The sequence below is a fragment of the Macrotis lagotis genome, chromosome 8 (genome assembly GCF_037893015.1).
Source record: "Macrotis lagotis isolate mMagLag1 chromosome 8, bilby.v1.9.chrom.fasta, whole genome shotgun sequence".
In the NCBI taxonomy this organism is placed as follows: domain Eukaryota; kingdom Metazoa; phylum Chordata; class Mammalia; order Peramelemorphia; family Peramelidae; genus Macrotis; species Macrotis lagotis.
Window position 1 is genome coordinate 152,118,603 of NC_133665.1, and position 27,905 is coordinate 152,146,507.

Below are 27,905 nucleotides of genomic sequence, written 5' to 3' on the forward strand. Positions count from 1 at the left end.
ATGTTTTAAGAAGGTTATTAGCAAGGAAGAGCACATTCAGAGGTTTCCAAAACATCATTTTTCTTCTTAAAAATCAATTTCAGAGGTAGAAGAAAAAAAATTCCATAATATTTAGCCCTTATGCAGATATTTTGTGCTTTAGTGATACTGAAAATATGAATAGATATGAATATAAAATGATAGAAATAGACTTTTGGATTTTGAAATATACCATGCCTCTGAACTGCTGACATGGCTGCCCCCAAACTAAATTTAATTTTCCATGGTCTTAGACAATTTTTTTTCCCCAGGTTAATCTTTCTCAGGTCTTTTGAGTCTCCACAAATACTAGTTGTCAACATTTTTTATTTATTTTAAAGGCAGGTAGTGCAGGGGATATATAGCATTGGGTGTGGAGTAAAGACTAAAGTTCAAATCCAGTCTCACACATTTAATATTTATGTGATACTGGGCAAGTCACTTAAACTCTGTATGCCTTAGTTTCCTGAACTATAAAATAAAGATTAAGAAAAACATCTATCTCTCAGGGTTGCTATAAGGCCTAAATAATATAGTATTTATAAAGGGTTTAGTTAAACATAAAATCTTATATAAATACTAGCTTCTCCTCCTCCTCCTTCAGGAGAGTTTTTATAAATGCCTTGTCTCATTTTTTACATCATTTTTCTTTAAACAGGTAGAAAGATTTTCATTCCCCTGAGATCAATGATAATGGCAATGATGGCAACAACAATATTACTTCCTTCCCTTTGTCTCATCTGTTTCAGCCCTGAATGTTTAAGATTCTTTTAGTTAGGAAGGAGAGGGATTGATAGTTGAGATGCTTTATTGTTGAGAATAAGTTACTAACAAGGAGGGACTGGTCTAATGATACTGAAGATGCAGCTGATGGATTGTAGGAGGTACGGTAGAAATGGAGAACTGCTTCAATTTTGCAGTAATATTATGAATTTTGTAATCAGAATGTTGAGTGGAAACACATTATTCTCTTCTACAGGAAGTAGTATAGAAAGGTATATGGAGACTGACTACATACAGGTTGTACAATCCTCTCCCACACAGCACTGGGGGGAGGGAGGGGGGACTGAATAATTTTTTAAAAAATCAGTATAAGGAACTTTCAAAAGGAAACAGCTCCTTCTACTAATACAAGTTTGCAACTATTCTGCAATAGATACTATTTGAGTTGATTAAGACCCTGAAGCAACTTACTTGCCCAGGGTCACACAGTCAATAGGGTTCAGAGTTGGGACTTGAACCCATGATTTCCTGACAGATAGCGGTTCTATATTCATGATCCATCACTGCTCAAATACAGAGACTTACTAAATAAAACACTTTAGGAAGTCAAATTGAGGTAGCAAACAATTAAATTCACCTAACAAACTATTCCATGGAATTAATACAGGATATTTCAAAGGACAACTAATGATTATATTATAGGAATTCATCTATATTATGGTTTGAGATTGAATTCAGAAGCTGCAAGATAATGCGGATAGCCAGGCCCCCTAGGTTTGACTGAGGCTTTGATTAGAGTAGACCATCCCAAGTTCATATATTTATATTTCTTCTCTCGTCTACCACAAATCAAGGAGGACTACATACTCTGAATTTAATATATGTATGAATACACCAACTATAAACTATGTCAGATTTGTTTGCAGAAACCATTAATAAGGACAACAAAATTACAGGCAATTATCCAATTTGCATATGCAAATCCAATGAGTTGTGGGCATAAAGGGTATGTATACATTTTTACAGACTTCCCCAATGAATCCTTGAGGACTTGACCTTTTGTATCTATTAAAAATCATTATGTATCCAGATGGTAAGTGCTGTCTTACCTGTGACAAATACAGACGCAGAAATAATTGCCATTTTCAGACAGACTAATTGAGTAGTTTGCAAAAAGAGGGTATGGGATAATTTGCAGGGATGACAGCTAAAGAAAAGGTTCTACAAATACCTGCCATTTGGTTCATTCATGCCCATTATACCATTTGCATTATATGTTATACATATATAAACCCAAATTCTAAGTGTAATCTACAAAAAGAAAGATACTTGTGGAAAATAGGCTGTATTATAAACTTTTGTATGAGGAAGAAAATATATTACATTTTTTCACATATCTTAGAACATAGAACTATATCCCTTAAAGATATAGGTGGGGGAGAGGGTGAGGAAGGGGGAGAGAGTGAGAGGGAGGGAGGGAGAAAGAGAGATTATGTCTTTCTGATAGATTGCCAATGGAACATTGTAGCGTTTCGCCATTTACAAGAATTTTATTAGAAAAATTCATTATTTCTTAAAATCTTAAAACTTCAAAAAACCTCCAGCTCATTTCCTTAAAAAAATCTGATGCATTTTCCTTTTCAAGAAATTCTTTAATTCTTCCTCCTCCACTTCCTTCTCCTCTTCCCCTGCCTCTTTTCTTTTTTCTGAGCTTTGGAAATCTACCTCTTGAGCTGTGCTCTACCTATGGTTCAGGGAGGACCTCTATTTAGATAGTGCTCAGGGCTATTTGGGTTGGAAAAGACTGATTTTAAGATCATAGAAGTAGATCCAAAAGGTTCTCTTAGAGAGATTGTATTTTCCAACTCTTTCATTTTACAGATCAGGAAACTGAAGCTGATCAATGATTAATGTTGAATGATTTGTCCATGTAATTTGGTAGACACAGCATTCCAACCCATATTCTCTGAATCCAAATCTTGCATCCTTCACATTGCACCCAGCTGTCTTACTCTATTATCCTGAGGTCTGTAGACCTTCAAGAAGTTCATAAGTTAGATTTCAGGATTCGCAAAAACTTGAATGGGAAAAAAATCATCTATATTTTCATTGTATAATTTATTTCATTTGTAATACTATGCATTTTATTCTATAAATTTAAAAATATTATTCTGAGAAGGGATTCATAGTCTTGGCCAGACTTACAAAGGAGTCTATGGTCAGGAAAAAAATGTTAAGAAACCTTACTTTTAAGTCAGTTTTATCAATTTATTCTTCCATTTTAAATATCTGCTACTATAGTTTGTGGCTTCATTTGAGTCAGAAAGTACTTCATTTCTAACTAAACTTTTCTTTTCAAAAGACTTTTTGGACATTACCGTTCATTTTCTCTCACGATCTCCTTCCCTTTTTTCCACGTATAGACAGGCCGCGGGGAAGCCTTTGGTTTACACTCAATGACAACTTCGCCTCCCACTTTAACAAGGGTCATCCTTTTCAACAGGGTTCTGGAGAAATCTGGACCCAAAGCTGAAAGAGAATGTAGCAACTCAATTGAGGAATAATCTGCTGCTGACAAAATGGTCAACAAAATAAAACAAACTTTATATCTTTCATTCTTTCATAGCCTTGACTATCAGAAGAAGTGGGCACCTCCATCATGGATGGGAATTAGGGCTTTGATATTTAAAGTAGAAAAAAATATTGGCCTTGTCTTTAGAATGGGCTATACTTGAAAACTATGTGGATGATTGAATCAGTTATTTTTGTCTGGAAGACTCATGTCACACTGATAATGTCAGAAAGTTGACTTGACATATTATATGGTGATCACGGGGTAATAGATATTGAACTAGAAAGAAACTCAGGTGCCATGACACTCAGGACAGACACTTAGGGAACTGTTGTGGATATACAAGTCAACTTTAAAGGCAGGCTTAGAACTCAAGCACTTTGACTCTAGAGACAATATTTTTTCCCTTGCATCGTGGGATAGTTCATTTTAAATTCAGGAAGATTTAGGTTCAAATTCCACCTCTGAAACATACTGGCTAAGTCATTTAATTGTGTAGTGTCCCAGATAATTCTTTAAGATAGCAAATTATAGGAGAGTCATTGGCTTGTATCAATAGAAGCCATTTTGTCACTGAGCGTTCTGTTACTTTAAAAAATATTGTTTCATACCAAAAACAAACAGACCAACAAATTAGCTTATACTCTAGCAAGAGAAGTCTGAAATCCATCAGAAATGATCACTCTTTTCCTTCTTGATGAAGAAATAGGTAACATGGCAGACAGCTTTCTAATTTGGTTTCATGTGAAAAGTGACTAAAATGTATATAAACTTTGATGTAGAAATCCTACATCTGGGACTAAATCCAAAGCATGTGAAGGATACAAAGAAAGATTCCATGTACTATAATATTTCATTCATTACAACATGTTTTTGAGGAAAGTATCAAAAACCCCCAGTAATATAGTTATCCCAACAGTCACTTAAATCACTATTTAAAAAGATTTCCAAAATCTTTAACTCAAGTTTATCTGATTTGATTGTCACAACAACACTGAGAAGAAGGTGCTAACAAAGTAACTGAGGTTTAGTGACTTGTCCAGGGTCACTTAACTAGTAAATATATGAGGCAGGACTCAGGTGAACTCCGATCCATAGATCTATTTAGTATGCTACCTATCAGTTGGCTATTAGATTAGAAAATATTTATTCATTAACTGCTTTTTTTTTTACAAGACAAGTTTAAGTGACTTGCCCAGGATCACACAGCTAGTAAGTATCAAATGGCTGAAGATAGGTTTGAACTTAGGTTCTCCTGTCTCTAGGCCTGGTGCTCTATCCACTATGACACCTCAATAGAAAATGACTAAACCAACTTAGGACATGCCTTCAGTGGAATATTATTACACAAGAAATGAAAAAAGAAAAAAAAGAAAAATTCAGCCACATGAAGAAATATAAACTGATATAGCATGAAGTGAGTAATCCTCAGCAATAATCAACACAATGATTACAACAAAATGGAAAGAACAATAAAATTAAACTGAACACTGTGTAATCACAATCATTGAACTTGGTCTTGGAGGAGAGATGGGAAAAATATGCCTCCTATATTTCCTAGGAGAAGGGGGGGATACTGATTGGCAGAAGCACAGAATGGAAGAGGTGATGGGAAACACTTCAATGACCATCTAGTACAGCCCTATAGCAAAGAAATACTCAAATACCAACCTTTACTTCAAGACCATCAAGGAGGGAGATTTCACCCGTTGTCAAGGTGCTCATCCCTCTTTGATCAGTTTGAGTTGTTGAGAAGTTTCTCCTAACATCAAACTTAAATTTTCCTTGAAATTTGCACTTATTTCTTTAGGTTCTTATTACTTGAGGTTAAACAGGAAAAGTCTAAATCCTCTTCCATATAAGAGACTTTCAAATAGCTGAAGACAATCATCCTGTATCTCTTGAGATCTTTCTTTTTGAGAATAAATATGTCCAGTTCCTTCAACCCGTCCTCACATGACATGGACTATTAGTACTTTGCTGTCTTGGTTGCTCTCTTCTGCACATTCTCTACCTTATCAATATCCTTATGAACTGTAACATATTATTCTAGATGAGTTCTGCAGATAGAGCAGAAGAGACAATGCCTCCTTTTCCTAGAAGTTAATGCCTCTCTAATGCAGACCAAGACTGCATTAGCTGGTTGATCTGTCATAAAACAGAATTCACTAAAAGTACCAGATCTTTTTTTTTCAGAATAACTGAAACTTACCTATGCTTCCCTTATAAGATGTTTATGAAGCTTTTCATTTTTTCATAGTCAAATATAAGACTCTATCACTCTTGGATTCAACGCCATACTCTAAGCATGTCAAGTTACAGATACAGCCTCTAACATCTGAAATTAGTTATCTCTTTTAGTTTTCTGCAAATATTTGATGAGTGTGAAATCTCTACCTCTACCCAAGTCATTGACAAAAAATATTAAACTACTCAAGCTCAAGGACAGATCCCTGGGGATCTCCTGGAGACCTGCTGCTATGGTGACCTTGAACCATTAATAGCTATTGTCTGAGCTTGATCATTTAACCAGCTATGGAATCATTTAAACCCAATACTCTCATGCATATGGACCTCCAAAGAAACTATGAATAAATTTCTGGGTGCTTGTGAAAGTGAAATGAGAAAAGTTATATCATTATTAGCTCTAACCTTGAACTACAAAATTTGCATTTCCTTCAATCATGAGCATAGGCAACCAAAAAATTGTTCTGAGAAGGATTCATTGTCTTCACCAGACTGCTAGAGGAGTCTGAGTTTCAAAAAAAGGTTAAGAACCTTTCTTCTCACCTAGTCCCTGAATCTTCATCTTCCCAACAAAAATAGCATGAGGTATTTTCTCAAAAAGTTTTGCCAGGATATAGGTAAACTATATTCACAATATTATCCTCATTTGCTAGTGCAACAATCCTGTCAAATAAAAGAAATGAGATGACTCCAACTCGAGTAGGTCTTAATGTAACCAGACTGGTCCTTTGTAATTACTTTTCCCCTTTCCAGAAGTTCACCAATTAACTCTTTAGTGAACTGTTCTGACATGATCAAAGGAGCTGGTAAAGCTCACTGACTGGGATGTGGAATGCTGCACTTTCTAACACATATCTGTTGGCTTTGCAGAATTTATTTGTAGTCTTTATTATATGGGAAGGTTCATTGGGTAGTGAATGATGGGGAGAGCATGCTATGAAATAAATGAAAGTTGCCAATGAAAAACATACACTATACAACAATACAACCCTACCACCAAAAAAAGAGAGACATCTTTCTATTAATAATAGGAAAATTGGGGTTTTGTTGCTCATGGCCTTGAGCAAGATGGTACAGTGTGTGTCCTCCAAAACTGATAGATGTAGCTCAACTTGGAATGAATCAGTTCCCATGTACAAGCTACATGGTTCAAATAGATCAGAGGAGGGAATTGTAGTGAAGTGTTGGCCACCATCATATGTTCTGCAACATTTTCTAACTCCACCTTTTCTGTGGTAATACCACAGGATGAACAAAGGGAATTCTGTGACCTTTGACTCAGTGCTATTTTAAGAGGTTAGGGTATGTGTTTATGTGTGTGTGTGTGGGGGGTAGTTATCTTTAGCATACACATACATATCTTGTCCAGGCTAGATAATAGTTGGAAGAACAAAAATAGAGAAGAGACCAAGTCTAAATCTTGCCACCTCAGCTCTATCCATTATCCTAATTCTTTCTCTTCTCCCTTCTGGAAGTGGAACACCAAAAACTACTCTGAGTTTGGATAGGATTGGATAGGGATTGGAATTTTTATTTTATCTCTCTTGGATCTGGGCATCCTCTTAACTTCTTGGTCATAAGTCAAGTTAATTCAAGTCAACTAGTACTTAAACAAACAAAAAATAAAAACACCAAGCATGGAAGGTTTTCTCTCCCTCTCTCTTCATACACATATGCACATACACACTCATATGCCTCCATTTACCTATATGTACATCTGTCTTTTATCTATCATCAGGTTGCTTCTTATGGGAACATATTCTTGTGCTCTTTGTCTCTTTTTTTTAAAAATCAAATAGTAATTTGAATGAATTGGAAGCTTGGAGGATAGAGTGCTGGGCCTCATGTCAAGAAGAACCAAGTTCATAGGTGGCCTCAAACATTCACCTTGGGCAAGTCACATCTCCATTCATCCAAATCATTGGAGAAGGAAATGGTAAACCACTCTAATATCTTTGCTAACAAAACCCCCTACAGGATCACAAAGAGCAAGATAAAACTGAAAAATTTGGGGCTATACAGTAATCACTTGGTTATCTCTAACCTCATGACTAGTTTGAGGCCTTCAAAAACATGAAGTGTATCCAAATTCTTTGGCAAAATCTACTTATGACATTGTTTTTCTCCTAGGACAGACCTTTCTATTCTTTTTCACTCTTTCTCACTTTTACTCCATAGTTGGTTTGGGGCTTTGAGGCATTTCCTTGAATGTGGTATCTGCCCATTGAGACATATCTCTTTATATTCTCAATATATAAATGGATTTTGAAGATTTCTGTATTAGCATTTAATTCCCCAAGTAAGAATGTTATTTTGTTTGATTGCCTTTGAGCTAAAATTTCCCCAAAGTAGTCAACACATACTGTATTTTAATCCTCTGTGCTTGATAAATTTACTCTCAGTTTCTAAAAAAGAAATCTCTGTGTATTATATATTGAAGTGTAATTTACCAAAGCCCACTGCTATCAATATCTTAAAGATGCCTGAGTTTACAAACTAATTCTGTGGGAAGATTGGGGAAATGTTGTTAACAATTTTGGTAAAAAAAAAGATGAAGAGAATAGTGTTCAAAGAGATGGATATTCAAGGGCCTTTTGTAGGAAAAGATTCTGGAATGGATGAACTAATCTCTTGGCAGATATCTCATGATATCTCTAAGACCTCATTTTCCTGTATTTCAAAAAAATTTGGCACTGTGTCCCAATATAATTCATAAATCAGAGACTCCTTAGAATGTGAAACAAAGAAAAATGAACATTACAAAGGTCTGCTCTTTTAAAAACAATTTTTTTATATCTGTTGAAAACAAACACAGAGAAGGGAAAATAACTTTTCTAGATATGATTTAATTCTTTTTAAACATTTTTTGTTTTTTTTGTTTTTGATTTTGCAAGGCAAATGGGGTTAAGTGGCTTTCCCAAGGCCACACAACTAGGTAATTAAGTGTCTGAAGCTGAATTTGAACTCAGGTACTCCTGACTCCAGGGCCAGTGCTCTATCCACTGCACCACCAGCCTCCCCCATATGATTTAAATCTTTATAGAATTCCTTTACCAAAAGGGGTATGCCATATATTCCTTTTGTGCATTACTTTCTTGGATTAAATTATCTCTCAGGTCCCTTTAATGACTAGCATTTAATAATAGGTAGCATTTACATTGTACTTTAAGGTTTGCAAAGTGCTGCATTATCTCATTTTATCCTCACAACAATTCTGAAAGGTAGGAAGTATTATAATTATCCTTATTTTATGGATGAGAGAACCAAGTCAAATAGAGGTTAATGATGTGGGATTATGCAGCTAATATCTAAAGTCAATTTGAACTCAGATCTTTCAGGCCCCAGGTGTAGTATTTTATTTTTATGCCATCACATTGTTTCTTTAAGCTCTAAAATTATGAAAGACTCCCCATTAAATCTGAATGATAAGAATTTTCAAGATATATTTAAATGCATGAAGGTTTCAAAGTACTGTATATGCTCATTTAATTGTCATAGCAACTTTGGTGAAGTGTATTATCTCTATTTTGCAGATGAGAAAATCCACTCAAAGAGTTTAAATGACTTGTCCATGGTCTCACAGTTAAGAAGTGTGGGCAATAGGATCACTGATGACAGGATCATAGATTTAGAGCAGAGCTCTCCAACCGTACTTTTAAAAGTTTTTATTGAAGCAGTAGATAATATATTTTGATTTGCAATTTTAGTGAGAGCTCACTTTGTTTACTAAAGTCTTTAGTAAACCCATAGGTGGTGGCATAAAATTGTCCCAATGACAGCAATTTGAACAGCCTGATTTAGAGTAAAAGAGACCTATCTAGTGAATCCTCTCATTTTACAGACTGAGCTAGCTCAGGGACAAGGAGATTAGGTAACTTGACAAGTAGTAGGTGGCAGAATTGACATTTGAACCTGGAACTTCTGAGTCTGTGTTGTGGGGATTTATTCCCCCATTACACCATGCTGCCTCTCAACAACAAAGTTTCCTGGAGACAGAAGACAGGAAGTTCACCATTTCTTGATAAAGAAGCTTCATAACTGGATGAACCACATCCCATTTAGGACTTCTTCATACGAGCAATTGAGATTTGACAAATCACCCTGGCAGGTTTTGCAGGACTCTGAGTGTGCACCCTTCAAATCATCGACCCTAAGCTTCACAATGGGAAGCTATAGTTGAAAAGAACAAAAAGCAAATTTGTGATGAGTAATCACAATTACATTTTGGAGACAAATTTTTACAGTGTGCATAGCATGTTTTCAGTGCTGGAAAAGTTAATGAAGAAGAAGGAGAAGGAGGAGGAGGAGGAGGAGGAAGGAGGAGGAGGAGAAGGAGAATACTAACTTCTCACAGAAGGAAAAAGTGTTTTCAGAACTAAGATATTAACAAAATGGTTAATAATTAAAAATTACAATGTAATCATAATTAATGAAAAAGCCTTTAAAAATAGATAAAAAGTCAACTATCCAAGGATCCTATAAACTCCCCACTTAATCTACATGGAGAAACCCTTATATGTGAAAATCTACTACCCTTTCTGGAGGTGTTTGTATTGAAGCATCAGAGAATGGCCATCTCTCTGATGTTCATGATCTGGGAGAATCTTGGCAGAGAACCAATAATTGCTCTCATGGTTTGATTTTTGAGAGAGTCTGGGACTAGAAAAGTCTGCCCAAGGTTCCCAAGAAAGCAGCCATGAAGAACATTATTAAAGTATTGTAATTAAACATGTACATATAGGTTGTAAGCACATGAGCACACACACACAAACACACACACACAACACACACATACACACACAAACAACCCTCCCTCCCGAGGGTAGTATCCAAATTTTCTCAAAGCAAGGACTTCTCTAGGATTTTGAGTTTGAAAGAATGAATGACAATTTTTAAAGCCCGAGTTATAACTGTTGACGTTCTTTTGTAAATAAATATATATTGCTATTTCAAGGGAATTGTGATCTCACTGAGTAGTATTCTGTTAGGTGATTCAAAACTAGAATCAGACATGTTTCCCCATCTTTTGTGACTTTTGTTCATGTCCAATAAGTTCAAAATGCTGGGACTTTTCCTCTAGATTCTTATGTTGCATGAATACCAATGGAGTCAGAGGGTTGCCATCCACCATGCCTAATTTGCACTGCATTTTGGGGCAAGCAGAAAGGGAAGGTGAAGAGAATAACATGTATAGTCTTCTTCTATGTGCTAGGGCTCTATGTCAAATGCTTTTTAACAGATACTATTTCATTTAATCTTGACAACAACATGAGAGATGCTATAATTATCCCCAATTCAAAGTCAAAGAAACTGAGGCAAACAAATGTTTAGTAGAAGAAACTTAGGTACACAGATGTGTAGTAACTTGCCCAAGGTTACAAAGTTAATATGTTTGAGTCCAAATCTTGTTGGTTCTAGAACTCTATACACTGTATCAACAGCTTTCTTGTTGCATGATAATAAGCAGTACATTTTGAAACTGGGATAAGTAGTTGGTGGATATTGGTGGGGTGATCACCCTATATCATTTCTTTCTTTCTTTCTTTCTTTCTTTCTTTCTTTCTTTCTTTCTTTCTTTCTTTCTTTTTTTTAAGGTTTTTTGCAAGGCAAATGGGGTTAAGTGGCTTGCCCAAGGCCACAAAGCTAGGTAATTATTAAGTGTCTGAGACCGGATTTGAACTCAGGTACTCCTGACTCCAGGGCTGGTGCTTTATCCACTATGCCACCTAGCTGCCCCTTCTATATCATTTCATTAAAGGGAAAAAGAGGTCATGAAAACTGCTCCTATGGGTGGGCTATTGGAAGTCTACTAAGGAATGCAAGGCATAGGAGGAGAAAGAAGAGATATACTTTATATTTTCATATCTGAACCAATTCTTCTTACTAATTGGGAGTTGTTTTTACCTGCTGAAGACATACAATACTCTCTCTAAATTTTCATACCCTGGGGAAAAGCTCCAGGTGCTCTGCCTTAGATACAATTCTGGCTGTGTGACTAATCTGGCTCCTTTTCCATCATACATTTCATCAAGGATATCCTTTATTTTATGCCCCTTGTTCAATTCTTTGTTGGTAATATGTTACAGTCTACATTCATTAAAATGATCAGGAGCAGTGAGCTGAGAAAAGCTTTTAATGCCATCCTCAAGCACTTATTTTTATTTAATTAAACTATGCTATATAAACGAAGTTATGCTTTGCCACACTTTGATGTTAATTACTCTAAGTGGCCAACAGGGGGACTCTTGAAGATAAGTGTTCTGTGAATCAGCAATGATTTCTGTGAGGCACAAGACTTTAAACCAATTCTTCAGCCTTATCTAGAAGGGCGACCCCAATTGGGGAGCATACACGAATGGCATTTGTCTCAAGTTATTTCAGGTTAGTTATCACACAAATCACTCCACCCCTCTGGGCATCAGGTGCATCCTCTCTAAAATGAGGTTGTTGGACTAAATGACCTTGAAGGTCTCTCTCAGCTCCAAATCAGTGATCATATTCTAGTCTATAGAAATCTTATTGGGAAGACAGTTGAGAGTTACTGGATAAGATGGCCTTTTAAAAGTTCAGAATCTCATACAGGCTATTATCTCACATTTTATCTCATTATACAATAAAAATAAAACCTATAGTGCATTCATTCAAAACTTTTCTCTGTCAGTGAGATGTTAGTATAGGTATGTAGCATCAGACACATTTCTTGACTCATTGTGCATGCAACTAGTTGAATGGGCACCGTGTTTGAGCTTCTTCATATACAGTTACAGCTCATTGAAAGAGATGGCCCATTTGTTATTTGTGATAATATGTATGGGTTTGGACTGAAGTTCACCTTTACACAAGATTGCTCTCAGCAAATCCACTAAGAGGTAGGTGAAATTGGTCCTTGCTAAGTTTTCATCTCTTCTTTTTAGTATTCTTTTTTTTCCTTTCCTGGTTCCTATGTTTTCATTGAATTTGTACTACTCCCCAATAGACCTTCACTTCTGGCTAGCTACCATCATTCCCTCTAATGTGTTTATGTGTCTTCCAAGCTATATTTGATGCATATTCAATGTGACCTTTTAGTTTTAAAATTTTACAAAAGTGTAGCATTGAAGTCTCCCTTAAAACAGTTTAGCAAATACAACTAATACAGTATGACAATGTATGCAACATTTTTCTTCCACCCTTCTACCAAGAGGAAGGAATATTTCATGATGTAGTAATAATGATCACTACAAATATTCAGAGTTCAGTTTCCTTAGGGGTCTTTTCATTTGCATTGTTAAAGTCACTGGACTTATTCTTTTGGGTGTGATTACATCTTTCTATTTCAGTTTTTATTATAGTCTCTGAATTCTTTCTATTCATTATTTCTTCCTTCATGTAATAAATTGATATATGACAGTTTGTCCAATCATTCCCCCAATCAATGGGTATCCCATTATAGTCAATTCTTTGCTACCACAAAAATATTCTGCTATTAATATCTTGCTATGTAGAGGAATTTTCTATCCATCTGTTAATCTCCTCAGGGGAGTGTGTTTAGTAGTGCAACTGTTGGGTGTATAACATGTAAACTTTAAGGACCTCAAGTAATCAATTCTAATGGTGGAAATTCAGTTACCGTGATCAAGGAAATTTCATGGACTTTCTTTTCACCCTGCCAATTCCATCAGACTCAAGTTGTTTTGTGCCTATGAAAAAGGGATGAGATAAAAAGATCTACCTTTTTGTATCTTTTCCAAAGAAATCTCAAGAAAGTGAAATATCTCAGTAGATGTAAGTACTTGAAAGAGTTGGGGAGGTCTCATTTGCACATAAGCTTCTCTCAACTCCAGGAACTAGCCTTAGGGCAATAGATAGTGCAAACTGCATAAATTTTCACACTTATGATCAGAATTCCAGAGTAATATTAGACCTTTGGAGAGGGGAAAAAAGTCCCAGAATCCAGATTTCTAAAAAGAAAATGGAAATTCATTGAGTAACACTGCCACTGAGTTCCCCCAAGTTTGTAGCTAGAGAGGAGAATTCTTGGGCAATACTGTCTTCCTGAAGCATGATTTCTTTATGACAAATCCTGCTATTATGCTTTTAAGATGAATAATAACATATTTGTTTACTATGATTAGAGTGAAGAGGAAGTAATAAAACCACAGAGTCCATCAATATAGTCAAGGAATTGAGGTGAAAAATGAAGGGGGAGGCAACTGCATTTTATGTTTAAGGATAACTGGCTTAAAAGTTAATTGAAGCTATGAGGCAGGCACTGCTGGTGGGTTCCATTTTCAAGGACTGAACCACGTGATATGATAAATACCCATATATAGTCAATGCTTTTTATCACTCAAGAGTACCTTCCTTTCTAACTACCAAGGAGTTGAGGCTGTATCCATCTTCAGATATATATGTATTTAGAGATTTGATGATGACCCTGATCACCACTGATAAAAGCTTATGAATTCAGGTTTCCCATTCTTTTAGTTCCTCAGTATAATTGGAATCTCCTGGTGTGATAGTGGCTATAATTTCTAGTTTCTAATTCAGCCTCCTACATTTTTTGGTAATGTGGGCACTTAACTGGAAGGTTTGGAGGCTAAGGAAGGCAAGTTGCCCTCTTGCTAAAGGCTGACCACACTACGAATGATTTAAATTTTTCATAATCCAGTTCAATTGGTACCAAAAAATCTACCTCCCTTGTAGATAAGCACTTAACGAAGTCTGGATGAAATAACTTTGAGTTTCATCTGGATGCTTTTGTAACTTGGAAACCAATCATCTGAACTAATGCCAAACTAACCAGATAATTGTTCCAGTTTGCACTCATTTTTAATTGTATCATCCATTACTTCACGGTATTTTGAATACTTACTCTAGGGTCAGCTGACCACTACAAAAACGGCATGGGCAATTCCTATTCTGATAGATCATTAAGGATGGCTTCGTGGAGGTGAGGACAGTATATACTACTGTCCCCATGTCTCCTTTGGTTATACAAAGGCACCCCATAAATTCACATCCTGAGTGAATATCTAACTGCTCCCTAGGGTCCTTTGAATCTTACTGCAATCAGAACTCCTCTATATTTAATTAGTGAATTATAAAATTAGATATTAGCCTGGGTTCAGTAGGCAAAGCAAAGGAGAATCTTTCTTAGGTTCCGTTTAAGTCCTTCTCTTTTACACATTTACACTGCTTTCATTGTGCAAGTTATGCCCAAAATTAAACAGGGAAAGGAGAATGGGTTAAATTATCTTTGGAAAATCAGATTTTAATGACCATCAATGTCCTTCCCGTGACAAAATATGGTGAGGGTCTTTGAGTTTTTGGAACAGAATTTAAAGATCATTCAATGGACATTGGAGAAGAGCATGGTAGGTATGAGTTGATTGTAACACTTTAAAAGCAAATGATTATATAGGTATAAAGTTGGACCAGAGCCTTGATAAGAAAAAGGGATAACTAAGAGATTTTGTCTAAATTGCATTGCTATCAACTCAATGTCAAGGGAACAAGAGGAAGGTCTTTAGCTCAATAGGTAGAACTCTTTCCTTTTCCTTCTTCCAAATATATCCATAATATTTTTAGTAAAATCTGGACGAAAACTGAGCAAGATGTCCAAATAGGGATGGGCAGCTATCTGGATCTCTAGAAGGTATACTCACAATCTCTCTTAAAGATTAACTCATCACTCAGATGGTCACCAAACACTAGCTTCACCTCTCACAAACCTACTGTATTGACTTTTATATTTTGAAAATCATTCATACACAGTAGACACATGCAACAGCAGATAAAATCATACTAAAGACTTATCCAAGTAAATCAATCTCTCCTCTGGACTATTGGAGCATTGGTTGGGAACACAGTATATCCTATATCTGTGGGCAATGGGCAATGACAAGAGCCCTTGATCGGCAGTCAGTAGAGAAATTACATTGCAGGCAATCACCACTCATGATGTAAGGCAAATTATTTTATCTCATTAGGCCACAATATCCTTGATCTGTGGATTAAAAATTACCTGTGGAGCTCATCTAATTGGACTAGTTTGAGAAATAAATGAGATAATGGATACTAGTTTTTTGGAATCATTACAGCACTATCGTTAGGATGATGATAATGATGGTGATGATGATGATGATGACGATGATGAAACATATGTCTAATCAGCAGTTTTCAGATTTGTTAGTTCAGTCAATATCTATCAGAATTCTGGCTCAAATAAACTTCAGTTATTACTAACTACCAATGTTGTGACTAAGGTTTGGATACAATATCCACAGAGAAACATAAACAATCAATTCCCAAAGCTTAGTTCCAACTCACAAAGGAGCACTGGTTTCTACCTCTTTTACTAATGGCCAAACTTGATCTAAACGACTGACCTAAAGGTGAAAATATCTGCATTCCATTTGCAGATCTAATTCAGTCTAGCATCCGGGTTAATTATTTAGGAGGTAAGCATTTGCAATCCATCAAACATGGATATGTCACAAGCACATTTAAATACCTAGACTGAATGCATAAAACACGATTAAGGTAAAAGCTTATCAAGTTTATGCATCCTAATCATTGCATTTCTTATTCATGACTTGGGGGATTCCTTCCCACCCCCCTCCCAGTTAGAGGAAATTTTCTTTATGGCTCTGGAGGATCCACAATTATGATCAATATTAGAGGCTAACGTTACCTTTTAAAACATTAGATTTTTTCCCCCTTTGGTCAATTTGAAAGCTGCCTTATTCGTGACTCACACAGGTAATCACCACTTATTGGCTTCACCTCTGAGAATTACAACATACTGACTTTTACTCCTTGAAAAACACCAGCAGGGCGAATTTATATCCATGTGATATTGGATATAATTATAGTATAGGCCTGTCCAAACATAGCCAATATTTGTGAACTTTCCAAAAGTTAAATGGCCCAATTGTTCATATTTTGGGAGATTAGATATTATGATTTTAGATATTCAAATATGCTTTTTATTGTGCTGATGTTTTTGCTATTTGGGAGAAAGGACTCAGAACTGAAATAGATTATAATGCCAAATCTCTTATTCTTAGCCTGGCAGGTGAAACATTCTTTGTATTCCAGAATCTAGCTCCAAAACTAATTTTCTAATTTTATGTTCTACCCTTCACTGCAGCTAAGGTAATCTATTCATTACCCCCTAATGAAGATCTGGTTTTATATTAAACACTAAGTCTTGAGTTTTGTGGGGCAATGAATTCAACATTCTAACCAGAGTACATTCTGTCATCTTCTCTCCTCATTTTACCCCATCCTTCAAGGTCTATCTTACGTTCTAGGAAGCCTTCCTTGAACACCATATCGCACATCAATCTCCCCCTCATTAGCACTTTTTACTATTTGTTTGGCACTTGGCACATTACCTTTTGCTATTTGCTAACTTCACTTTGGAGAAATTCAGTAAGTATTTATTGACTGTTGAGATATTGCTTTAAATGCTAGAGATAAGCAATATTGAATCATAGTATCACAGAATTTAGAGATAGAAAGAAAGTTAGAGATCATCAAAGACCAATCCCCACATTATTTTTTTTAACAAAGGAGCAAACTGAGACCCAAGAATGTTGAGTGACTTACTCAAAGTCAAAAAATAAATATTATAAATTCAGCACTCTTTCAAATAAAAGAGAAGAAAGAAGAGGAGAAAAATAAAATGATTTAGTATCTGCTTTCAAGTACCTTATAAACTAATAGAATCAAATAGGATACTAAGAAGTTCACAGCCTTTCTGAAATCTGCATAAATGCTGCCTCCCCAATTAGACTGCATGATTCTTAATGGCAAGGGACTTGTCTTTATAACTCTTTATAACAGCCTCCATCCTCACCATCACTGATGCTTAGAATGTTCCCATTAATATTATAAGTTTACATTTGTTTGTTCAACTGATATCCAAAAAGTATCCAAATTAAATCTGTGCCACGTGGCCAAAGTTTTGCTAGAAGGTCAGCTACTATGGGGATTAATAGGGAGATATTATGAAAAACAGAGCAAGTCAGAGTTCACAATTCAAAAATGGTCTCCTTTCCACTGCAAGAGGAGTGTCATGCACCATTAAGGTTTGTTTTCCCACATGTATTTAGGCTTGGAAAGGGTCAGAATTTATCAGTAGTCTCAGATTTATGAAGAATGGAAATATTAGTTATATCCTGGGAAACCATAGTCCCATGGACTCTTAGAGTCAATAGATTTGTCTTCTCCAACCAGTGTCTCTTAAACTGATCATAGTAGGAGGAAGGAAGATAAAGTCTGAAAACTTTCACATTTCTCATCTACTCTCATTTTATTGCTTTTGCATCTCAGTGGATGCAAGCCACAATCATGTGAAAGGTCTTGCCATTCTGGCTACAGGATATTCCAGTCCCAAATCCATGCTTTTGCCCATGCTTTTCCCTGGGATTAAATCTTTACTTTTGCCTTGGTGAACCTCTAACTCCATTCAAGTCAAGTCTCAAAAGACCTTTCATGATCACCCCAATTGATCTTCTCCTCTTCTAAAATTTTGTTATTGTTCAATCATTAAGTCCTGACTGACTCTCTGTGACCCTATGGACAATATTAGACCAATACTGTCTATGGAATTTTGTTGGCAAAGCCACTGGAGCGGTTTGCCATTTCCTTCTTTAACAAATTAAGGCAAACAGAGGTTAAGTAAATTGCTCAGGTCATAAGTATCTGAGGTCAAATTTGAATTCAGGTCCTCCTCTCTCTAGCTAGGCTGCCTTCTTCTTCTAAAATGAGTTTGAATATATTTGGCTTGTATTTTATACTAACTCCTCTGTCTATATATTCTTTCTCTCTCAGTAGAATATCAACTCTTTGGGGTCAAACATTATTAAGATTTTGTATTTGTGTCCTGGCACATTTTTTGGTCTTTCCCCCAGATCCATGGTTTCATCAGTGTAGGAAATTGGGGGTTAGTGATTTCTGCTACCCTTGCCGATCAACAGATAGTTTTAGAGAGTTATCAAGGGCACTGAGAGGTAAAGTGATTTATTCCAGATCATACAGCAAGCATTTGTCAGGGCAGACCTTAGCTGAGATCTTCATGTCCTTCCAGGCTAGAATTCTCACCCTTATACCACACTCCCTCTCACACAGCATTTACTTACCAAAAGTACAGTGAATTGAATTAAATTAACTTTAGAGCAGAAGCTTGAGGTGCCAGGACCACTCACTTACAATAACCTCATGAATGATCATTAAGATTCTTGAGCTTATCAAATTGTAGTTATTTGGGTAAAATACTTCCATGATGTTGACCATTATTGTAATGTTTTTTGAGCTTATCATAGGCTCTTATCTGCACTAATCAAGGTACATAGATGCACAGAAATCTGAAGGAGCAGTGAAATCATTAGATATGAATTTATGCTGTTAACATAGCACCCCCCCCCATGGAGTTCCTCTTCCTTATTATATTTGGCCTTGGCACATGCTAAAATAAATTTATTTTAAAATGGACACTTGTCAAGTAATGGTGAGAATCTAGGCCAGGATACTAAACAAATCCATAGCTAAAATACAGAGAAGATGATGCATATGGAAGATTTTCTGAGCTGCCTGGGCCAATTAAATGATATTGTAAAGAATGAGTAGAGTTGCTTGCCACCATGTTACAGATTTATTTGGTAATGTCAAATCCAAATCCAATCATCTTTTTCATAATTCTTCACTCTGAACTGAAGTTATAGGAGAGTTACATTGCAGTAACATGAATTTAAAATTGGAAGGGACCTCAGAGATCATTTTGCCTAAATCCTTTCATGAAATTGAGGCCCAGAGAACAGAAATGATTTCCCAAGATCACACTGGTAGGAACAGCGGCAGCATTTGAACTTAGGTCTTTGGCTTCAATACAATTCAGATCTTTCATTTTCTTGAGGTCAATGTAGCCATAAAAATGAGCAGTGAATGATCTGTGTTCCCAACAGAAATCATTGGGGGTGTGGGAGGGAAGCTCTATTAAGAAATGTTTCTGTTTATTTTGCTTAAAGACCATATGGAGCATTCTCCAGGCAACCTATCTTCTGCCAGAAGAATTTCTTTGTATTATCTTTGCATGAACACAAGCTTGGCAAATGATATATTTGTTTAGGAAGGGGGTGTATTTTAAAAATAAATTAAATTACATTTTTTTCCTTCATAAAGAAAATTACTCACCAATCACACTAAGTTCTGCACTGGCAAAAATAATTCCATGTCTGTTTTCAGCCACACATTGATACATGCCTGCATCAGAGAGGTTCACGGTAGTAATGTTTAGTGTCCCAAGCTCGATTTGAATTCTGTCCTATAAAAACAGCAAGAAGTAAAAATATAACCCTCTACAACTCAGGTCTCGAAACCATCCTAACTCTATATCATATGGAGGGGGACAAAACAAGAAGAAAATGGCAGTCATACAAGCAATTTACATCTCATGATCTATTTGTCTGTCAACTGAATTTGCGTTGGGTCAGATGCTAAATGGAATCACTAGTACATCAGCTGGCAAATGGAATTTAAATTGTAGTACTCTCCTGAGTTCTCATTGATTTAATACTGAAACCATTCAGATTAATATCCCCTCCAAGTAGATGAACGTGAAATTTAAAATGCCTTTCTATTCTCAGGTTCTGGATGAGCTTGGAAAAAATGCCGCCAACTCTACTGTCTAGGGCATTTAAAACATTCAAATTATTGGAGGGCATGACTTAGAAGGTTAATCGGAATGTGATCATCTCAGATGGTGTAGAGAGAAACATTTAATATGGGCTGAAGTTTACTAAAAAAAGTCTATGTTAATAATTTAATGGTCCTTTACTTTATTTCTGCCACTAACATGATTTAAGTTCAGGACCATCTGCTGGTGGCCAACACAAAGCATGTGAAATTAGTGTGTGGAACAAAAGACTCAAGTCTCATTTATCAGCCCAAGGATACGTGATATGTGTTATTCATTTTCATAAGTGCAAAAAAGTAGTTCTTCCCCCTTCCCTAGAGAGCCGCCATTTAAAAAAATAAAGAAATAACATGAAGAAAACATTGGATTTTGCCTTGCTGGAGGGGGGCAATTTAGTGCAGGTAGACACTTATTAGGTTTTGATCAAATCTAGGGATCCATGTTCCCTCACATTAAGCCAAGGGAGAAAAATGCCATTACCTTCATACCTTCACAACAGTCATTTGTTTTCGTTTGGCTTTATAATTGAGAGAATCATGGGACTGACAGGATACCCTCTGGTGAAAGGAAGGGAGTGTGTGGGGCAAGGGAAGGTAAAAACAATTCTTTCTTTCCTTTCTTTTGTGTAGCATTAATCTTTAGGCTGTTCCTCATGCCATTGCTTAGAGCAGAGCCCTTTCCCTAGGTGACCTATGTGGGAAAAAATTCCAACGTGAAAAATTGACTCACTCCTCAAGACCCAATGAAATGTCAAATTTCCTTTAACTTTTGAAGTTCGGTTTGAAAATAAAGCATAGGAAATTAAATCGAGACAATCGTTCTTCACCCTAAGGCTTCCTGATTTCATTTGGGGTCTTTCATTGGGGCCTCCTTAAATTTCGATTTCCATTCTAAATGTTATCACACCAATTTTTCTTTGCCTAGAAAGTGATATGTGCTATAGTCAAATGAAAAAAGACTTTCATTCTTCTTTCTGGATCCCCTCAATCCATATAAAGCATTTATCTTCACTTACCTCTCCATATTTTTTCTTTTAAGTAATATAATCTCATTCAAAAACTCTGAAAGGTAGGTTCTATTATTCACTATTTTAGAGATGAGGAAAAAGAGGCAGATAGAGGTTAAGTGACTTGTCTAAGATCACATAGCTATATCTGTGAATGTCTGAGATTAGAACTTGATTTCAGGTTCAGCACTCTATTTTGCTTGTATCGTGAAAAAAACATGTTAAGTCTCTTGAGGGTATGGATTATTTTCTACTTCTGATTCTATTTCTTCTGTGTTCAGAACAATTTTGAATAGGGGATATACAAACCAATGTGATTTCATTGATGTGGGGAACTCTCAGCAGGGAATCTTCCTTCATCAACGTAGACTGACAACTCATCTCTAACTTAGATTCTTTGAGATTTGCCTAGTGTATTCCTCAGTGATATGTCCATGATCAGATAGTTAATAAGACTGAGACAATACTTGAACCCAGATTGTCCTGACTCTACTGCCAGCTCTCCATCTGCTCCATCATGTTGCTTCTCACTTAATATCCTCATGCAACCCATCAGTTAATATGAAACATCTACCATGTGCCAGGATCTTTAACAACATCATTAACTTTCTCTATAGTCATCATGTCATGTCAATCAGTTTGGATGTTAGAAATGCCTTGTGATTCTTCCATTATCATAGAAGTATGGCAGTATTAAATATTAAACTTGTCATCCATACTCTATTATCCTCATTGTTCTTACCTGAGTTAGTAATGGTTCCCCATTTTTTAGCCACCTGTATGTAGGCTTTGGTCTTCCATTTGCTTTGCACTCCCAAAAGATACTTTCTTCGATGGCCACATGGATATCATTTATTTTTTGGATCCAGTTAGGCTGAGCTACAAAATTAAAAAAAAATAAAAAGCCAAAAACTCATGAGAAGTCTGTTTCAGTGTTAGTCAATCTTTTGTCTCTAGGATGATCTTTCAGAGAATGATGAAATTAAAAGCTACTTGCTTATTTTTCCTATTTCCCAAGATGACGGTACACATGACCCTCAGTCCAGGCCTTGTGTATCTGGGCAGTGTCTTAGAGTGGCAGCAATTAGTTGAGAAGGAGCTAACTGTACTAGTTACTGTCAACAAATAACAACCCTGGGCCATGTTTACATGCGTACAAGTATTTAGGAATGTATTCTCATATTCAGCCTGGAAAAATCATTATGCCTCCTCACAAAGTTTGTGGAATTATCAGATATGTGCATAAGCATAATAGCTGTCGATCCATCGATCTATCAATCTAACAGCATACTACTATGCTTTAAATAAATATATGAATATACAAATATATTCTTATACATACATACATATATATATATATATATATATATATATATATACTAACATACCATCTTTTCCAAAAAATAAGATACATGACTCTGATCCTGCCATTTCCATATAACCCATAGACTATGTTCAAGCACCATGATGCGGTGGAAAGAGCCAGTCCTAGATTTGGGGGTCAAAGATCCTGAATTTAAATTCTAGCCCTCATTCCTCTCCAGGTTGCCCTCTGGACTTCTTATATCATGGATCTGAAATCTCTTGATCCTAAAGATTGATGTTTGTCCTTCACTCTTGAAGAAGACCGTGACATAAGGGAGGGTGATGCCATGACAAACACATGGTGAGGGGATGCTTTGCTAAATCACCAGCCTCTCTTTCTCCTCCAGAGCTTCCTGGTTCAATGGTCAGATATGAATCAGGACAACTGGAGATGGCCCTGGATACCAGGCAATCAGGGTTAAGTGACTTACCCAAGGTCACACAGCTGGTAAGTATCAAGTATCAGAGGTTGATTTGAATTTCCATCCTCCTGTCTCCAAGACCAGTGCTCTGTCCACTAAGTCACCTAGCTGTCCTTTCCTAGACCTAGAATTCACAGGTTAGACATGACCTCTGTCTCATTGGATGACTCCTCCAAGAACCTCCATTTCAGGGGATTGTCCAAGCCAGAAATATGTTGCATTTTAGATTTTTCCTACTATGCTCTTTCCCTGGATATCTTTGTCTCCTTCCAACCTATTTTTTGCTTTTTTTCTGTCTTGTCTTCCCCGCGTTAGAATGTAAACATCTTAAGGGCATGGGCTATTTTTCTTTATTCTCAAGGTTTATGACTTAAGAAACTCTTAATAAATTCTTGTTGAATGACTCACCAACTCTGCTCCTAATTTCTCATGTAATTCTGGGCAGGTTACTTTACTTCTGGACCTAAATTTCATCATCTGTAAAATAACAGACTTAGATGAAATGTTTTTTAGATCTTCCTTTAGATTTAAACCTGACTCATTAAAATTTTCATTCCACCTATCACCCATCTGATTGTTTACCTGGATTAAAAACATTGCCCAGGCATAGACTTGTTCTGTCACCTTCTAGGGACATGACTGACATAGAATCCTCCTTCACCTGTTGGCGTTTTCAGACCCTTGGCAATTTTAGTGTCAGTCTTGAGTCCTCTTTCTAATTCTATCTTCCTAATTCTATCTCCACATTTCCTATGTCCTCTCCTCTTTCCTCACAAAATGACCAATCAAGATGGACCCATAAGTAGTTCCTAGAAGCTGGCTAAGAATACTGACTTCAGATCATTTCGTCTTTAAAATATGGTCACTATAATAATGAGCTTCCATTTTTCATTGGGCCACTTTTCTCGGGGAAAATATTTTCATGACATTTAGCAATTCCATTCCTTTGTGGCTTTTCATTTCACTCTATATTTGTTATGGTAGAGTAGAGGCAGAACGGGATAGCAGATGACAACTCCATTTGGAGTAAAGAAAACAACTTCATATCCCATCTGAGAAACTTGTGGTTTTAGGAACACCTAGCCTCCCAGTCTCAGTTTCCTCATCTATAAAATGGGAAATCTAAGAGCACGTTGGGAGGCTCAATGAGATAATGTATGTAAAGTTCAAACACTACATTAATATCAAGTTATTAGTAGTGACAAGTAGCGGAAGAAGCAGGACCCTCCAGGCCACTAGAAAAGCTTAGATTCAAGTCCCAACTCTGCCCTGAATTGCTTATGTATCCTTGAGTATATCAAGCTTTTTCCCCTGGTCCAGTTTTCTAATTAGCAAAAGAAAAGGTTTAATTGAACAAGGCGGGTTTTAACCTGGGTGACATAGATTTAAGTGTGCTTGTGAACTTGGAAAGGAAAAAAAAATCCATCTATTCTAGCATAATTTGTTTCCTTTGCAATTCTACGTATTTTTATGCTTTATATGATTCTTAAAATATTTTCCTCATAAAGGATCCTTAGGCTTCACTAGACTGTGCAAAAAGGGTCACACCAAAAAGGATTAAGGATGTTTGAATGTTTCAACAAAGGCATTTATTCAATTGTTCTGAACAAAGAGGGATTGTTAATTCCAGGTTCCATAGGATAACATTATACATTTAAAGACAGCTACGTCATTACCCAACACATGACTCCCTCTGCCATGGTCGGTGGACTGATCAGACGTTCTTGAGCAGTCGCTTTTGAGGTCACAGACAATGGAGAATAATGTTGGGAATTATCAGAAGGATGGTTACTATTTTTGGAACATTAATTGCTCACAGTACCCTAGTATTATAACACCTACCAATGCACACCTATTACTTTGCAATTAGAGCCCAATATGATTTGGGAAAAGCTCATCAGGCTTTTTATTTCAGGGCGCTTGTGAACTTGGATGGGAACAATTTCATGTTATTTCAATATAATCTGTTTTCTTTGGAATCTCAAATTTTATAGGATTTTATAAAACATTCAGAGAATGATTTTAACACATTTGTAGCTGTTTTAGCATCCTCATCTTTCCTTAGCTTGGTTTCAGATATACATGTCCACAATTTAATTCAAAGGGGGGGGGAGACTAGTACTGAAATGAAATTGAGATATCTTCCCTTTTTGATAATACCCAAACAAGGAAATAATTTAACAAATAGCATTGCCAGTAGAGGTCTCCAGGCTTCTGTATAATGTTGCTTTAACCTTTTTTCTTTCTATAATCAGATAAGAAAATTTCATGTTTTGTAAAGAGCCAAAACACATTTTTGTAAATCCCTTTCAGGTTGGGATGATGTGTAGTTGCAGATGAGAAAAGGTTGAAAGGATAGGCTTTGGGAAAAAATAAAAAGAGCATCAATAAATATTAGCTTGAATTGGGGAGAGCTGGTTTATAGTCATTAGCCTAAAAACATGCCCAAGTCTATCATTGTTCTCTGTCTTCCAACTGCTAATCCAAGGGGAGTTCACAAGGTAGATACCTTTTTGTGTTCTGTTTGGAGAATTTGATGCATAACCCTGTTATGGCTGATGGCAGATATCCACCTAATTTTGCATGCAACCCACTGAATATTTACCCCCTGCAGAGTCTGTAAAAAACAAGGCAAATAAGAAAAGCTGCAGAAGTTTGAACAGAATACTAAATACTGAGTCAAACTTTTCAAAGGGACTTAAAAAACAGAAGGGCGAATGTAACTGTGGAAGCAAAGTCAAGTTGCTATTCAAAAGGAAGCATCAACACACCAAAGAGGTAGGGATAGATTTCAATGACATAGATTGATAGTTACAATTAGACTCATTCATTGTTTATTTCCAAACTATGGAAAATTTGAAGTAAAAAAACCTTGAGATAGCAAATGAGGGAAGAAGCTGGAGAGGGTATTGAAAGGACCTTGCATAATTCCACCTAATTAAATGTCTTCAATAGCGCACTCCCTTTCATCCAACACGGCTAGAGTTCAAGTTCCTTTCAAGGATATACAATGGCTCCTCTGTGTGTTGGTCATGATAACATCAGGGTCTGACTCATCCCTTGGGAGAATTTTGTAAAATGCTTTCAAAAAAATTGCAAACTTCAAAGACAAGAATAGCAGTTAAAATGACAATAGACATCATCTGAACAATGGACTGAGGACAATAAATTCAGAAGACTGTAATAAAAAATTTACACACAATTAGAAAATCTGCCATTGGCAGTTATTACTCATGTGACCTTGGACAAGTAGATTTACAGAATATTCCTGGGCTTCAGTTTTCATAGTTGTAAAATGAGAAGGTTGGACTCTTTGGCCTCTGAGCTCTCTTTCAGCTATAAGACTATAATTCTATGAGATAATTGTTTTCCTCCATTCCCTCATACTGGCACAGAGGTGATCCCGAATTCTCAGAGGCTTAGTGCAATGTCTAGCACATTAAAAAAAAATTCTTAATAAGTGTTCTGCCTCACTATCTATCCATCTACTTATGCACCTATCATCTGATAACCTGTCTGTCTTTCTGTTTATCTAATTCTTTGTGCCAGTATAATACAACACAGCCAAGGATAAACCTATCTTTGCAAAAATAGAGAATTGTTTGAGGTGGAAGCTGCATATGTGATCAACTGAAGTTAAACCTTTAGAGGGAAAGATAAGTGGGTGTGTTTGGGACCAAAACTGAAGTCACATAGGTAGAGATGTCCTATGGATGTAAATGTATGCATATATATATCTATATCTATATCTATATATATATATATATATGCATGTACATGGATACATTTATAAATTTATAATATGAATATATTTATAAAATCAGAAATGGGTTTTTATCAGTGCATAGGGCTCCTGGTGAAGAATTATAGAGCTGGTAAGTTATATTCCTAGAGAACTGGCTGAGAATAGAGAGAAATTAAATGACTAGCTCTATCATAGGGCAAATACATATCAGAAAGTTTACTTAAATCTTGGACTTCTTGATTACAAGGCTGCCTGTCATTTCACCTCATTGGTTCTTTGTATATAAACAATAACATAATAAACTTTATAGCTCTCTATATTACCATTGTATATATGTGTTCATTATTAATAACTAATTATAATAATCAATACAGTAATTCTAATAATTATAATACTTATTAACAATGATGATAATTGACAGAAATATAGGTATAGAAATAGATGGATAGACATTTATCAGAACACTTAAAGCTATAATATTTATTAACAGTAATGATGATTAATTGACATATAGAAATAGATAAATGGACAGAAGGTGGACAACCCTAATAGTTATAAAAATATTATCATAGCAGAGAAAGATAATGTGGTGAAATGGATAGAAAGCTAACATTGGAGCTAAGAAGACTTGAGATCAAGTGTCCAGAATGATATTATCCTAGCACAATGTTATTATTTTTACACGTTCACATGTATATAGTACCCTAATTTTTCTTGGACATTTTTCTCACTTTCAGATTAATAGCTCACTGAGGATCAGAGAGGTTACCACTTGCCTCTGGTCATCCAGTAAGAGTTGGAGCTAGGTTTGAATGTGGCACTTCTTCTCCTAGAGACCCATGCAGTACACTATGTTCTCTACCTCATGAAGTAGATTATCAGGGGGTTACCTTTGAACTCAAAGAGAATAGTTTCAATATTGTGCTGGGAGTTCAGCTTCGTGAGTAGAGGGAGGATACTGAGGATGTAGGGGCATCAGATAGTCACACTTTCAAGAATCTTAATAATGAAATCACCAAAGTCCTTTATGAAGTCAGCCCATCAGGAAGCAGATCCTGATCTGCCAAAAGCTATGGAAATGGATCCCATTCTGGTTGCAGCCCACCAAACTAGAATGATTTTTT

General features: G+C 36.1%; 1 protein-coding gene across 2 annotated transcripts in view; it reads right to left on the reverse strand.

Moving 5' to 3' along the window:
* LOC141494999 (contactin-4) overlaps window positions 1–27,905 on the reverse strand; it is a 582,571-nt gene that overhangs the window by 146,801 nt on the left and 407,865 nt on the right. For both annotated transcript variants that reach the window (XM_074196081.1, XM_074196080.1), the window contains 3 exons: window positions 21,992–22,128; window positions 19,742–19,871; window positions 3,120–3,270 (listed from right to left, as the gene is read on the reverse strand). In XM_074196081.1, the coding sequence (XP_074052182.1) occupies window positions 3,120–3,270; window positions 19,742–19,871; window positions 21,992–22,128 (418 nt within the window). The remainder of the gene's footprint in view (window positions 1–3,119; window positions 3,271–19,741; window positions 19,872–21,991; window positions 22,129–27,905) is intronic.